The sequence below is a fragment of the Macaca fascicularis genome, chromosome 5 (assembly GCF_037993035.2).
Source record: "Macaca fascicularis isolate 582-1 chromosome 5, T2T-MFA8v1.1".
Taxonomy (NCBI): Eukaryota; Metazoa; Chordata; class Mammalia; order Primates; family Cercopithecidae; genus Macaca; species Macaca fascicularis.
This window is the reverse complement of record NC_088379.1, coordinates 170,908,027-170,925,313: the sequence shown is the minus strand read 5'-3', so window position 1 is coordinate 170,925,313 and position 17,287 is coordinate 170,908,027. Positions and strand designations below refer to the sequence as shown.

The following is a 17,287-nucleotide window of genomic DNA, read 5'->3' as shown; positions in this document are numbered from 1 at the left end:
GTCTATAGGTGCTCAATGTTTAGCTCCCACTTATAAATGAGACCTTGTGGTATTTAAATTTCCATCCCTGCATTGATTCATTTAGGATTATGGCCTTTAGCTCCATCTATGTTGCTACAAGGACATGAGTTCATTCTTTTTTTGTGGTTGCATAATATTCCATGGTGTGTATGTACCATATTTTCTTCATCCAATCCACCATCAATGGGCATCTAGCTTCATTCCATGTCTTTGCTATTGTAAATACTTTTTAATTTCTTCTTGAATAAGAACTTAGTTGTAATATTTTAAAGAAATTTGCCCATTTTATTCATTGTTTTTAAGTTATTGATGTCATGTTCAAAAGATTCTTTTATTCTGATTTTGTTGTCTAAAGACTGTATGGTTCTAATAATCTTTTAAATTTTTTCCCCAAATGTTAGATAATTGTGTTTTCTCTATTAGTCTTCATCTTTCTTTATCAAACATGTTTTCATCTTTTTCCCTGGGGTTTGTTCTTGTCTATTTTTTTTTTTTTTTTTTTGAGACAAGAGTTTCACTCTTATCATCCAGGCTGGAGTGCAATAGCACTATCTAGGCTCACCGAAACCTCCGCCTACTGGGTTCAAGCGATTCTCCTGCCTCGGCCTCTGAGAAGCTGGGATTACAGGCTCGTGCTAACACGCCCAGCTAATTTTTATATTTTTTGTAGAGACAGGGCTTCTCCATGTTGGCCAGGCTGGTCTCAAACTCCTGACCTCAGGTGATCCACCCGCCTCGGCCTCCCAAAGTGTTGGAATTATAGGCGTGAGCCACCGCGCCTGGCCTTGCTTTTGTTTTTGACAAGAGTCTTGCTGTGTTACCCAGGCTGGAGAGCCGTGGTGGGATTTCAGCTCACTGCACCCTCCCCGTCGGGGTTCAAGTGATTCTCCTGCCTCAGCCCCTTGAATAGGTGGGATTACAGCTGTGTGCCACCACGTCAGGCTAATTTTTGTATTTTTAGTAGAGATGGTGTTTCACCATGTTGGCCAGGTTGGTCTCGAACTCCTGACCTCGAGTGACCCACTCACCTTAGCCTCCCAAAGTGCTGGGATTATGGGCGTGAACCACCTCACCTGACCCATTTCCTTTTTCTTTTTTTTTTTAAATCAATTCAAACTATGAACTTTGTTCATACTGCCTATCATATGTTGTTTTCATGTTATTAACTTTATCTTTTACTATTTACTTTTAAAATATCTTTTATTTTATTGCTCTTTTTCTAACCTCTTCATATGGTCATCTAGGCTCATTAGTTTGGGGTCTGAATTTCATATTTCCTAACATAAGTATTTAAGTCTGTGAATTTTCTTTCAACTAAGTACTACTCTATTTGCATTTTACAGGGTTGGTATTCAATATTTTTCTGATATTACAGTTGAAATTAGTTTACAATTTTCATTATAACTTTTCCTGGTTGAACTGGACATCTAGATATATGTTTTTAAATTTTAAAATATATGGGGATTTTTCTAAGCGTCTTTCTGATACTGATTTTTACCACAATTTCATTTGTGTCTGAGAATATAATATGTATTATTTCAACCCTCCTATTGCATTAAAAATTTTTAAATTACATATTTCAAAAAAATTCCTGGAGTTTAAGAAATTCCCATTATGAATTTTCTGAACTTTTTAGTCTATTTGAAAAATCAAACAAGAATAAAGGAAAAAGCAAATTTATGTTTGAAGGATGATGAACCTTTGTACTTATATGAGAGTAAAATAGTGGGCTTGACAGTATAAACTACCTTCTCCCCTGGGGTCACAGAAACTCTCCAGATGCAGTGCGTGTAAGAAGGGTAGCCATTGGGAAATCCTGGAGAGGAAAGGTTGCCATTGGATTCTTGTAGGGTTTCTCCACATGCTGAAAGGAAAAAAATATAAGATCATTGGTTAATTTGCATAAAAGACATGAATATCATAAATAAAGCCTTGAAGGGTTTTTTTTAGTATTAGACAAGACTAAATGTTTGTATTTTATAGAAGATGTTTCCTTTCTTAGTAAATTTCTTTTTATGTCCCTTACTGGAATTCCAGTATATTTAATGGCATCCCTATGACGAATCAACGAATACGATTATAAGATAAATAATGTGACATTCATAAAATTCTTCTTCATGGAAACCTTTCTTATTAATTTCCAAGGAGCCAGTAGCCACTCTAAAGCACGCTCATGTTCAGATTCAGGCCAGTGATACCTGGATGACATGGCTCTGGGACCACATGAAACATTTCACTAATATATTTGATTTAAATTGAGGCTAAGTGTAAGTGAATACCATATCAAATTTTAAAAATATTAAGTAATAACTAATGAGTAGTCAGCAAAGATAATATCAAAATGTCAAACACAATAAACTTTTTTTTCAAAATAAGAAAAAATATATATAAACATCATGGAAGATTCAAATTTTCCAAAAAGATGCAAACATTTATTTACTTTTCTCAGTTGAGGTTAAATTAAAAAAAAAAAAAAAAAGCAATTTGTGTATTTTCCTCTTGCTAAGCTTGTCTAATTCCCTGGAACCAATTTTCAGTCATTTGAAATAGCAAATTATTAGCTGCGCAGCATGAGGATCTGTGTTCATCCAAGGCCAATTGTCAGCACCATCCTATAATGGGCTTCCCTGTTGCTCTTGCAAGACATGCTATGTGCCACGAACCTAGGCTGCTTGAAGTATCCTTAACTTAAGAATAATTCCTCCACTGCAGCCAGTACTCTTTATACCTTCACTTAACAATTTGAAAGAACGGTTCCTTCCCTCTGAAGGACACTGCAATGAAAACGGAGCTATTATCATATTACAAGGCCTTAGCTACCAGCAAGTGAACTCTCATCTCATCAACTTCTTAATAAATTATAAATGGATCTGTATAGCTTGTGTTAAATAAAGAAAGATAGTGAATATGAAAACAAAGCATAGAGCTCTAAAAATAGATATGATATAAATATTCAGAAAAATAGGTATTATGTTTGTACAACACAATAAATTTAAAGTAGGAGTAATGTTTAGTCTGATGAACAGAGAGACAAAAGCAACTTTAGGACAAAATTAAAAAGCTCAAGGTCAAGAATACATAAATCCGCACTGTTCTATAAATCATCCAAGGCACTTGATAAATGTAAGGTTAAAAGAAGTCTTAGAAAAATGAAAATGTATTAAGATTTCATTAATGCAAACAATGTGCTTCTAAGTAGGATCAGTTAAATGCTAAACAATTATTTGGGAGTTGAGTGTGTTTCTATAAAAAAAAAACCTATAATTAACAGCAGTTTAAAAATAAATTCTGTAACAATTTAAAACCCCACTAAGCCACAGAGAATGCCAGTATTGAATTTCTTCAAGTGCAATTAAATAAATTACATATACTTAATCCATAAATGTATGCATACAATACTGTTCTGATTAAGAGATAAACACATGCTAAACAAAATACAACATACACTAAAAATTAATAAGTCGATAATACAGTGTTTGATTATAATGCAAGAAGTAGAAACATGTTCATTCAAGTTGTGGTAATTACTTGTGAATTTTCTTCAATAAATGTGATTGTCCCAGGCTAGCTGACCCCTACTACATGTTTCAGAATTTGTTGATTTATTCTCAGATATAAAAGTCAAACTTTATTATTTAAAAAACTAAAGGAAAATTAGCAAAAAAAAAAAAAAAAGTGGACACTACTAAGTCCAAATGCTTAGACTGTTCATTGACAGCAAGGTGAGTGGATGAGATGACATAAGTTTTTTTTATTTTATTTTGGGGAAAGAGTCTCAATTTGTCACCCACGCTGGGGTGCAGTGGCTCAATCTCAGCTCACTGCAACCTCCACCGCCCAGGTTCAAGTGATTCTCTTGCCTCAGCCTCAAGAATAGCTGGGATTACAGGCATGCACCAACACTCCCAGCTAATTTTTGTATTTTTAGAAGAGATGGAGTTTCACCATGTTGGACAGGCTGGTCTCGAACTCCTGACCTCAGGTGGTCCGCCTGCCTCGACCTCCCAAAGTGCTGGGGTTAAAGGCGTGAGCCACTGCTTCTGGTCAAGATGACATGTTTAAATGCTGTCATTGTCACTTCACTTGTTAATTACATTACCACATGCAAAGCTCAAAAGCTTTACCCCGGTTTTCTCTTCTGTAAAATGGCTATCACGATAATATAAACTTCATAATGGTGTTTCTTCTGAGAGTAATAATGTGTGTGCAATACAACTACTTCTGCAATAATATTAGGGAAAGTAAAAGCATAAAGGACGATTAATATAAAGAGGCATACGAATGCTCTAATCACAAGAAATTTAAAACAAAACAACTGAGAAGTTAAGCTTATAAAACCTTTTATCATGTGAATCATCTCACTTTTAAATTAATCCATACGTATGTTCCTTCTAGCATAAAAAAATGTGTTTGAATTGTGGAAACACCACTTAGATTGTGTGTTGTTAAGGAATTATTGTAATAAACTCTCATTCTTTTAATTACGTGGCTACTTTTTTGTTTCGTTTTTGTTGTTGTTGTTGTTTTTGTTTTGAGACAGAGTCTCGCTCTGTCGCCCAGGCTGGAGTGCAGTGGCACGATCTCGGCTCACTGCAAGCTCCGCCTCCCGGGTTCACACCGTTCTCCTGCCTCAGCCTCCCAAGTAGCTGGGACTACAGATGCCCGCCACGACGCCCGGCAAACTTTTTGTATTTTTAGTAGAGACAGAGTTTCACCGTGTTAGCCAGGATGCTCTCGATCTTCTGACCTCGTGATCCGCCCGCCTCCCAAAGTGCCGGGATTACAGGCGTGAGCCACTGCGCCCGGCCTACATGGTTACTATCATAGCTGTCTCCATATTGATCTGCAAATATTTTTGCTGTCTAATGTCTATAGCTCCCATCATATCTCAAAGGTTGAAAACTTCCCCTTCTCCATATTCGGCAGGAACACATTTATATAATTTTACTAAGGGTAATGATAACGTAAGTAGACACACAATAATTTGTATTAGGTAAATCCCCAAAGAAACAGATAAACTTGGCTGGGCACAGTGGCTCATGCCTGTAGTCTCAGAACTTTGGGAGGCCAAGGCGGGCTGATCACCTGAGGTCAGGAGTTCGAGACCAGCCTGGCCAACATGATGAAACCCCGTCTCTATTAAAAATACAAAAATTAGCCAGACGTGGTGGTGGCAGGCACTTTTAATCCCAGCTTCTTGGGAGGCTGAGGCAGGAATCACTTGAACCCAGGAGGCGGAGGTTGGAGTAAGTCAATATTGCATCACTGCACTCCAACCTGGGTGACAGAGCAACACTCCATCTCAGGAAAAAAAAAAAAAAAAAAGGAATCTTTAGGGCAAAGAAAGAAATAAAAATATGTTGAATCAACTTAGTAGTTGGTTAATTTAAACAATTCATAAATCCATAGTTCCTTTCCATTTTAAATATCATAAATACAATTTTGGTTTAAAATTATGTTTAAATAAGCAAATATTAAAAGAGATAAATTACTAGAACATTTAAAAATACATTTCTGTTATAACCGCATAGCCAAGCCCAAACCATCCTTTAAAACGAAGCAACTCCAGGAAGCTTTTCTCATCCAGTATGCAGCCCAGACAACAAGCAGCATAGCTGGAGAACAGATAGGATATAAAAATAAAGGCAAGAGGCCAAAGAGTCGTCCAGAAAAGAGAGGATGCCACCTAGACAAGGGATTCACTACAGGAATGTGAGATACTAAGAGGGCAAAAATAGAACAGGTGCGGTGGCTCACGCCTGTAATCCCAGTACTTTAGGAGGCCGAGGCGGGTGGAGCATGAGGTCAAGAGATCAAGACCATACTGGCCAACATGGTGAAACCTCGTCTCTATTAAAAATACAAAATTTAGCTGGGTATGGTGGCACACACCTGTAGTCCCAGCTACTCGGGAGCCTGAAGCATAAGAATTTCTTGAACCCGGGAGATGGAGCTTGCAGTGAGCCGAGAGCACACCACTATACTCCAGCCTGGTGACAGAGTGAGACACCGTCTCAAAAAAAAAAAAAAAAAAAAGGCAAAAATAATAGTAATAACCCAGGAACTCATTAAGTATCAGGGGAGAAGCAGAGGGAGGAAGGAGGCAACAATGTTCCCCACAGTTCTGGCTTGTGCTGTTGGATGACCCTGGCTACCATTCACTAATTGAGGGAATGTCTGCTGGGTAGATGAATAAACAGATCCATCAATAAATTAAAAGGAATAGCTAAATGCATTTTTTTGCATCTTGGCAATATATTTTAGCCATGAATCATATATACAAAAGCAGCTATATAAAATATATTCTATTTGGAATCTAGGAGAATTCTCTCAAAATGTAAGTAATTATGATTTAAGTAATTGAAAAGAAGCTTTAATTCATTTTAATGCTAAATTAAATGAAGCAAGTGTTTAAAACAATGCATTCAAACTCCATGCATGTTGAAACTGGCCTTCCACCCTACAGCCTCCACATAAATGTGCATCCATAGATATGTACATTCCATACAAGTATTGTTTCTTATTAAAAGTAGAAACACTTGTTTATTTGGGAACATAGGTGGTACATATGTTCCTGTGGGAATAGGCAACACTTTTACATAATGATAGAGATTCTAATCCTCAAAATCCCTTTATTTTTAGATTATCAATTTATGTTATACTTTTAAAATTTTCACTATGTTACTTGACATAGTTAAGGAAGACTTACTGAGAGAACAGGAGGGCCAATAGTTGGTCTAAATACTAAGTAGTTATAAGCAAAAGATCATGGGATTATAGAAAAACTAAATTAAGACAAAAAGCAGACAAAGACAAAAGAGTAGCTAAATTAAGCATCTTAGTAATAAGAAGGGAAAGTAATCCTATGAGTAGGGAAAAGTGGAGGACAATGCATTTAGAAAATGAGAATCATAGAAAAAGGAGACCCCAAAAGAGAGAAAAGATGAGAACAAATCAATCGTTTAAGACAAGAGAAAATACGTTACCACTCATGTACCTTAGAAATCACCTCCTTCCAAATAAACTGCTAATTATTGGGTTAATGGGAAGATGAAGTGTTGTAATAATAGCCATTCTCCTCCCCATGTGGACTTCTGTTGTCTTCACAGTATATGGAATACAAAGGATTGCAAAGACAGGCAAGTAGCATTAGCTACTAGCTGTCCTTTAAAATGTCTTAATGCTTGAAAGGCTTGGAAACCATCATAAAGACAAAGGATTTGTCTTTTGGAAGCAGTGTCCAGAAACCTGTTCAATCCCAATGTCAAGCAGCTCTACCTTCCTTTCCCACGCCGCTTGTGGCTACATGATCTGGCAATGAATGAGGGCGTCTTATAGTAGTAGAGTGCCAGAGCTCTAAGGGATCATATTCTTTCTTAACACAACAATGCATAAAGAGACTTCACTCTCCTGTCTCTAAAGCCAAGAGCAAGAAATAGCAATGAAAGCAACTGCAAACTGAAGGAAACATCTCCTCATACTATCCCCTTCAAAATCTAACCTTATTTCTGTATTTAGCTTTTTCATAATGAGTATGCATTGACTGTACAATAACTAATGTGGTTTCATATACCAACCTAATTTATATTTTTGGCATATATAAATAAATATAAGAATAGATTACAAGGTATTTATCAGCTATAAATTTCACAAAATGATAGTATTATTTTAAGGAAAATTAAAATAGATACATTTTAATGCCATCACTCTTCTGATACATTAAAAAATTTATATATCATTTAGCAGTATTTACAGTCTTTCTGTGAGAAACTTGCCCTTTTGGACTCAAGGCCCCACTTATCACAGACCATAAAACCCACAGTCTTGTATAGCTAACTATACTCTTTACCAGGTCAGTATTTTTTTCAAGATTAACCTCTACAAAACAGTGCCGTAAAATGCAGATCTAATAAAGCTGGGAGCAAAAACTGATGAGAAAAAAAAAAGCTGGCATTAAAAGTAACCAAATATATTTTACTGGCTTCATTTGCCAGCAGGTCTTTCATTTTTTAATTTCAACTTTTATTTTAGATATAAATAGTATATGTATAAAATAGTTGCATAGGCATATTGCACTCAGGTAGTGAGCATAGAACCTAGTTGGTAATTTTTCAACCCTTGCTGCCTCCCACCCTTTCCCATCTAGTAGCCCACAGTGTCTCTTGTTTCCATGTTTATGCTCATGTGTGCTCAATATTTAGCTCCCACTTATAAATGAGGACATGTAGTATTTGTTTTTCTGTGCCTGTGTTAGTTGATTTAGGATTATGGCCTCCAGTTCCATCCATGTGGCTAAAAACGACATGATTTCATTCTTTTTTTATGACTGCCTAGTATTCCAGGTCTATAGGTACCATATTTTTAAAAATCCAACCCATCATTGATGGACACCTAGATTGATTCCATGAGTTTGCTATTGTAAATAGTGCAGCGACAAAAGTGAGAATGCATGTGCTCTTTTGGCAGAACAATTTACTTTCTTTTGGATATATACACAGTAATGGGGTTGCTGGGTTGAGTAGCAGTTCTGTTTTACGTTCTTTGAGAAATATCCAAATTGCTTTCCACCGTGGCTGAAGTAATTTAAATTCCCATCAACAGTGTATAAATATTCCCTTTACTCCACAGCCTCAGCAGCATCTGTTGTTTTTCATCTTTTTAATAACAGCTGTTCTGACTGGTGTGAGATGGCATCTCACTGTAGTTTGGATTTGCATTTCTCTGATGGTCAGTGATGATGAGCATTTTTTCATATGTTTGTTGGCTGATTGTACGTCTTCTTTTGAGAAGTATGTGTTCATATCTTTTGCCCATATTTTAAATGGGGTTATTTGTTTTGCTTGTTGATTGGTTCTTTATAGATTCTGGATATTAGACCTTTGTCAGATGCGTAGCTTGTGGATATTCTCTCTCATTGTATAGGTTGTCTGTTTGCTTTTGTTGATAGTTTCTTTTTTTTTTTTTTGAGACGGAGTCTCGCTCTGTCGCCCAGGCTGGAGTGCAGTGGCCGCATCTCAGCTCACTGCAAGCTCTGCCTCCCGGGTCTACGCCATTCTCCTGCCTCAGCCTCCCGAGTAGCTGGGACTACAGGCGCCCGCCACCTCACCCGGCTAGTTTTTTGTATTTTTTAGTAGAGACGGGGTTTCACCGTATTAGCCAGGCTGGTCTCGATCTCCTGACCTTGTGATCCGCCCGTCTAGGCCTCCCAAAGTGCTGGGATTACAGGCTTGAGCCACCGCGCCCGGCCTGTTGATAGTTTCTTTTGCTGTGTAGAAGCCCTTTAGTTTAACTAAGTCCCACTTGTCAATTTTTATTTTTGTTGAATCACTTTTGAGGACTTAGTCATAAATTATTTCCCAAGGCCGATGTCCAGAATGGTGATTCCTATGCTTTATTTAAGTCTTCTTATAGTTCAAGGTCTCACATTTAAATCTTTAATTCATCTTGAGTTAACTTTTGTATATGGTTGTATATGGTGAAAGATAGAGTCCAGTTTCATTCTTCTGCACATGGCTAGCCAGGTATCCCAGTACCATTTGTTGAATAGGAAGTCCTTTCCCCATTGCTTGTTTTTGTCTGCCTTTCCACCAGGAATTTCTAACCAAAGAGTAAGAATAAAACAAACTCCAAAGGAATATGCAGATTTATAACCCCTGCCTCTCTGTATGAAAACCAAACACAATCAGAACTCAGTTTATAAACTCTTACTGTCTTCTGGGTCATTCACAGATAAGTCACCCTATTTAGACTTATATGTACAGTTATGAATCTTTAACTCTATTCCATAACTTGCAGTTATTGGTAAACCTACTGCATCAGTGTAGCTTAATGTCATTTGGCTTGCGGTAAGTATATTTATGCCAGTATCATTGTCCTTATCCTGATAAGTCATGAGTGCACTTCATTTAAGGAAGAGAGAAGAACCTTAAACATGTAACTATATGCAGGGCTCAAAGCTAACTATTTCAGAAACAGAAAGAAACAAAAGGGGAGATAGATATATCCACATGCACAGAATGGCTGAGAGGGGCAGAGAAAGAAACAGAGGAAAAGAGAAAGAACAAGAGGAAAGGAGGGGGCTATTTGGTGAACATTAAAAAGTCCAGCTTATACCAGTCAAAATGGCTATTATTAAAAAAATGAAAAACAACAGACACTGGCAAGGCTGTAGAGAAAGAGAATGCTTACACACTGTTGTTGGGAATAAAAAGTAGTTCAGCCACTGGGGAAAGCAGTTTGGAGATTTCTCAAAGAACTTAAAACACAACTACAATTCAACCCTGCCATCTCATTACTAAGCATATATCCGAAGGAAAACAAATCGTACCACCAAAAAGGCACGTGCGCTGGTATGTTCATCGCAGCACTGCTCACAATAGCGAAGCCATGGATTCAACCTGGATGCCCATCGATGGTGGACTGAATAAAGAAAGTGTGATACATATACACCATGAAATACTACACAGCTATAAAAGGAATGAAATCTTGTTCCTCGTAGCCACATGAATGGAGCTGGAGGTCATAATGTGAAGTGAATTAACTTGGGAACAGAAGACCAAATACCACATATTCTCACTTGTAAGTGGGAGCTGAACATAGAGTATACTTTACATAACAATTGGAAGAATAGCCAGTACGGACTACTAGAGGGGAGGGAGTGGGAGGCGGCAAGGGTTGAAAACTACCTGTTGGGCTCTACGTTTAGAACTGAGATGACAGGATCATTTACAGCCCAAACCTCAGCATCACACAACATTCCCATGTAACAAACCTGCACATATAACCACTGAGTCAAAGATAAAAGTGAAAAAAAAGGCCAAGATAGAAGAAAAAGTCATTCCCAAAGATTTGGGGAACTAAAATTTAACACTAAAAGATATATATATGTGTGTGTGTGTAGATATATAATGTGTGTGTATATATACATATATGTGTGTAGATATATGTGTACATATATGCGTATATATATGTGTAGATATATATGTGTAGATATATATATGTATATTTACATATCTCTTTTAGTTCTTCCTATTTGCTTTTCATACTGTTTCAGAAATACAAAATATCTTTTTCACAGATCATAGTGCTTTCTTCAATGTGGTTTTATTGTATTAAACAAAATAGTGTACACATTATTATTTCTATATTTCAAGTAAGAAAATGGCCCATTAATGTATTTTACACAATTGAAATCTAAAGTAGAAACTATACTTCTAATTATCTTCCTGTTTATAACTGAAATATTCAAGAATTTTAGGCTAAAAATTAAATTACAGTATCATAAGCTTAGTTTTTTATTCTTCCTGACTTCCCTACAATTCCGTGTGCATACAAATCTCTAGTGTGTTTCTCAAATGTAATGTATGTAGGCATACATTTAGAGATATAATCAAGATACTTTTATACACAAAGTGGCCATTTACTTAGTTACTATTAATCAAATAATTTTCACTTTTTAAAAGTTGAAAAGTATATGCCCAATGTTACTAGACATTAGTCAAGGATCATCCATATCTTTTGTCGTAGTGTTATCATTCTCTTATAAATTCATTTTCTCCTATACAAATTTGAATTTAAAAAATATACCACATATACATGTGTATCTAACATACATAAAATGTTTTCAAGGCATTTATGTAAATATGAATGCAACTTAAGTAAACAACACGAAGTAAATAAATTAATGAATATTAAGTAAAATGTCTTTTGGTACATGGAAAAATTAGAGAGGCAGACAGATATATTTATACACAAAAAAATGTTGAAAACCCACTTTCATTATTGAATCATTATGATGTAAAAGGTTTTATACACAGCTTTAAACTCCAAAAGTATCAACTGCCCTTTTAAAAACTTAATAGTCCTAAATTACAAGAAAGCTAACAATTACAGTAAAATTGAAAAAAAAAATCATAATTTCTTACAATTTTCCTTAGCAAATCTAGTATTAAGGAATAGGAAATCCCTTCTCTCAGCAGGATTGTCAACAGAATCCACTGGGTTGAATCAATGACTTAAGTACCATCACATACTGAATTATGAACTTCCTGGGAAGTTCCCAGGTATTTCCTGGGATTATTCAACCAACTCACTTTTTCTTGCTTGCACTTGAATTTTATCTGTCCAACAGAAGGGTTCTATACCATATGTCAATAAGTACATATTAAATTTTTATGAATGAATTAGCTAGCCCTCGTCTATAGCCTAAAAGTACCCTGGACTGACACCAGAAATCATAAAAATTTAATTAATATAAGAATTTCCCAATAACAATATATAAATAAACATAAGCAATTATAAACTCCAGTGATTAAGATATTCATCAGTTCTCTGATTTTCTGCAAACATTATCAGATTTGCAGCCAATTAAAACTTTTATAGTTATTGTTTTATTATATCCGCAACCTTAAGTATCTAGAACAATACTTCCAAAAGTGAATTCTACAAGTAAGTATTGGGTAAAAGGAGGTTTCCTTGGACAAATAATTTGGAAAAGACTGTGTTATGCAAAGTTAAGCATGTTTCTTTGCTGTAAGATATTTTAAATATTGTGAGTATACTGGAGATGAATAGAATCTAGATTTCTAATGTGGAAAACAGAATCTTTTTCTTTCTTGGACGATTAAGGCATAGTGTTCCCTTAGAATATTAAGACCTTTCATGAAACTTTATTTAGGGGCAAAACATACAGTAGTTCACTTGCAACTGGTTAGAACATTTTTTTTTTTACAACAAAGTTATAAATTCCTACTGATAAAATTGTAATTTATATGCCATCAATGATGGTATTTGTGAGAAAAGATCATCCAGGATCCAATTCTGAAGTTCAAATAAAGGATATTCTTTTTATGTTAGAAAGGACTATGAAATCATGCAACTATTTAATCAATGACTATCAAGCAACCATTCTATTTTGCTCTTTCACTCATTAAATTAAAAGAAATAAAACATGCTATCCCTGTGCTTGAACTTGGATTTCAACAACTTGTTTTTATTTACAGCAATTGGATGTTCCATAGTTCCCTCCTGCCTCATTTTATGATTATTGACTTTGAACTGTACACATCATTTGCCAACAGGGAGGGAGACAAATAAATGCTTGAGTAAATCATGGCTTATTCATCTGGAAGAGCACAATCAAGTACAATCATGCTCTTGTGTTTGTGTAGTGCAATACCTGGACATCTATACAGCTTTCTTGCCTGTGCGATATCTCCTTTGCTTAGACGGGTTCGCTGACCAATTGCAGGACGTATGCCGTTATCATCACGGGAGGGGAGAATGGTATCCAAAAACATCCCCCTGAAAAAAAGCAGAAGCAAACCACACCTAAGTCACCAAATAAAAACGCATGAATTCCTTACATTTATAAGGTTATTTATTTCAAACTCAAGTCAATCAAAGAGGAACTACACCTTGTGTGCTTTAAGCAGTGTATCAGGCTTTCAAAACACTTTCATCAAAGTAGAAAAGAAAATATGCACATTAAATGTGTATGCCTAGTATAAACTCAATGATGTCATTCATTTTTTTTCCTTGAAACACATATGTTCTTAAAAATATGGAATACCTTATAATCTCCCACAAGGTACATTACACCATGACATTTGTTTTGGTTTCCCAAGCAGATCTAAGAATTCCTTAGATTACCAGGTTGTAAAACAATGATTCCTCATAGAGGTCTATTTCCCTAGTAGCAAACTACAATAAACTATGTTGAAGTTACTAAGATTGTAAGAGTAAAACAAAATATACATAGGTTAATTTTTCTGAATTAAACTACTAATTTAACCTAAGTATTCTTAGAAGTCCAAGTATTACAGCATATGTTTAAAAAAAAAAAAAAAGAATGTCAAAACTTAGGGCAGTTTAAAGCAATTTTTTCAATCTTTCCATCGTAAAACTAGTAAATAAGAAAGCCTAATCAATGCCCTGATAATGTTAAACTACAGATAGTGAGTTGTTTGGGATCAAGATTGTGGTAAAAGATTCACGAATCTTTCCTAATATGCATGACCTAAAGTTCTGAATATAATGCCCTAAAAATACTTTCTAATTTTTTCTTTAATGTATGTCAAACATTTAGAGCTCTAAAGAAGTGGGAGCTTAAAAGTTAAATGAACTGGGAGGCTGTTCCAAGGGTTTGAGGAGTATGAGTTGTGTGTTTGTGGATTTACCAAAAACAAACAACAACAACAATAAATCTTTATATAAAAATATCTTAGATTAAGAAATAAACTTGTATAATATCTTTTAAATTGAGATAGTGATGGAGCACTTCTTTCCAAAATTTATAAATGAATATAATGAATTTAAACTAACATTCGCATTAAAAGAACAGCATTTTCAGCTCTACTTAGCTTCCATTAGGAAACAGTTCCTAGGTACTGTTCTAGGTATGGATTTATAGCAGTAAATAAAACAAACAGAAATTCCTTCCTTTATGATTCTAATATTCAAATGCAAGGAAAGAGACATTAAACAAATGATTAATAATCCAGGTAGTAATAGGTACTATGGAGAAAAATAAAGGTGAGAAAATGGATATTGATTGTGCAGTGATAGACTGCTTTTAAATAGAGTAATCAAAATGAAACTCACTTGAAAGTTGACATTTTAGTCACACATGAAGAAAGTAAAGATCAGAGAAATATGGGTAACTGGCAGTAGAGTATTTCCAGACAGAAAGAACAAGAAACACAACAGCTCAGAAATGAGAGGACCCCTAAAATGTCTGAGTACCAGCCAGATAATTTAACTTTTACTCTCAGGACAACTGTTAATTTACAGGAAAATAGTAAGCAGATGAGTAATACGATCTACAAGCAATTTTATTTACTAACTGCCCTAGCTGCTAGGTAAGGGAAAGGGCACTGATCTTTAGATACAAGTAATTCAAATAGGCAGACTGGAACTCTTTACTACAAGATCTAAACATCTACAGAACTCCATATGTATACTGTCTGAAAAGAGAGTAGAGAAGTAGAGCTAGTGATTTATGGGAATTGAACATCAAAAGTGAGAGTTTGTGCATATTTCAAAAGAAACCACTCTGGGCAGGCCAGTGTAATCGAAAAAGAAATTACAAGGTAGCATTGAGAAAAGCTTTGTAACTTCAGGCATGAGTCAACAGATACATTAATTACGTAAACCCAAATTAATGGAGTATTAGATTTCTGTAGTATTTCAGTACTAACAAAGTATTCACTATTTTCTTTTTCTATTTTTAAAAACAAATTTGTGGTCTCTGGGGTTTGATTTTTTCCTAACTTTCAAAAAAAGATTCAATTTAAAAAGGTCAATGACATCTTGGAGAGAATATATTCAATTTCAGACAACAGAATGATGAATTTTGTTTCATTCTGTCTACTAAGGTAATCTCCTTTCCATTTCAAGGGAGTTAGTCACTCATTCTTTACTTCTTCTTTGTGGTCAGGAAGTTAACAATTATTTTTCTCCATATTCCAACAAGTAATACAAGATCTTACTGAACCTCCTCAGTGAGCCACTATCAATAGGCAGAGACAGATCATATCATGGTTCACTTACTGTTCCTGATTTGTTCTTACTACATTGAAAGAGCAAACTAGCCATGCCTTTAACAAAAACTTGTAAAATTTTACAACTTTTTTAATGAAAAATGGGCAGTCCACAGTTCAGAAGCATGTATATTACAAAATAGTCACTCATATAAAGACCCTATATATCCATTCCTATTCTTCCCATAAGTTATTTCCTAAATATATTTATGGGCAACATCATAAAAACAATTGGAACTTCTATAGACTCTGTGGGTTCAGAATTTTTTAAACTAAGAAACTTCAAACACCTACATTAACAGAATAAACAAAAACCATATGATCATGTTAGCTGATATGGAAGTATTCGACAGATTCAGCACGCTTTCATAATAAACACACAAAAATCTAGGAATAGGAGGAAGCTACCTCAACATAATAAAAACTATATATGAAAATCCCACACCTAATATCATAATCAATGGTGAAAAACTGAAATATTTTCTTTTAAGATAAGGAACAAGGCAAGGATGCCCACCCTTGTCACTTATATTCAACACAGTACTGAAAGCCCCAGCCAGGGCAATGAGACAAAATAAAATAAAATAAAAGCCATCCAAACTGGACAGACAGAAGTAAAATTCTCACTGTTTGGAAATGACTTGATCTTATACATAGAAAATTCTAACTATTACACACACACACACACACACACACACACACACACACACAAAAACCCTGTTAGAACCAGTCAATGAATTAAGCAAAGTCATGGGATATAAAATCAAAATGCAAAAATAGCTGCATTTTTATACATTTATGGCAAACAATCCAAAAGGTAACTGATTCCATTTACAATAGCATTTAAAAAATACTTAGAAATAAACTTAACCAAAGAAGTGAAAGATTTTACACTGAAAACTAAACATATTGCTGAAAGAAATTAAAGAAGAGATAAAGATCCCTTGGTTCCTGAATTGAAACACTTAACACTGTTAAGATGTTTATACATCCAAAGTGATCTGCAGATTCATTGCAATTTCTATCAGAATCCCAACAATTTTTTTGCTGAAAAAGAAAAATTTATCCTAAAAATCCTATGTGATTTCAAGATACACCAAATAGTTAAAACAATTTTGAAAAAGAAAAAATATTTTAATATTTACAATCCAACTTCACAGAACTGATTTCAAAACATATAACAAAGATACAGTAATCAAAACAGTGCAGTACTGGTATAAAGACAGACCTATAGACCAGTGAAATAAAATAGAGAACACAGAAATAAATCACCATGTACATGATCATATTATCTTTGACAAAGGTGCCAAGATTCCTCAATTAGGAAGTGACAGTTTTTTCAACAAATGATACTGAGAAAACTGGATTATCTACATATGGAAAAATAAATTGGGCTCTTTTTAAAAAACACTTTTAAAAAATTAACTCAATGCATTAAATAAATAAACACAAGACCCAACCTATACAACTCCTAGAATAAAACACAAGGGGAAACCTTAATGGTGTTGCATGTGACCAGGATTTCTTGGATATGACACAAAAAGCACAGTCAATAAAACCAAAATAGACAAATAGGATGACATCAAACATACAACATTGTATACATTAAAGGATTCAGTCAACTGGATGAAAAGGCAACGTATGAAATGGAAAAAAAATTTCCAAATTACATATATATATGTAAAATAAGTGATTTAATCTGAATATATAAAGAACTACCACTCAAC

The 17,287-nt window shown here is 34.8% G+C and overlaps 1 protein-coding gene across 2 annotated transcripts in view; it reads right to left on the bottom strand.

Moving 5' to 3' along the window:
- Positions 1-17,287, bottom strand: part of TLL1 (tolloid like 1) — a 225,490-nt gene that overhangs the window by 74,732 nt on the left and 133,471 nt on the right. For both annotated transcript variants that reach the window (XM_005556244.5, XM_005556245.5), the window contains 2 exons: positions 13,199-13,323; positions 1,770-1,885 (listed from right to left, as the gene is read on the bottom strand). In XM_005556244.5, coding sequence (XP_005556301.2) covers positions 1,770-1,885; positions 13,199-13,323 — 241 coding nt within the window. The remainder of the gene's footprint in view (positions 1-1,769; positions 1,886-13,198; positions 13,324-17,287) is intronic.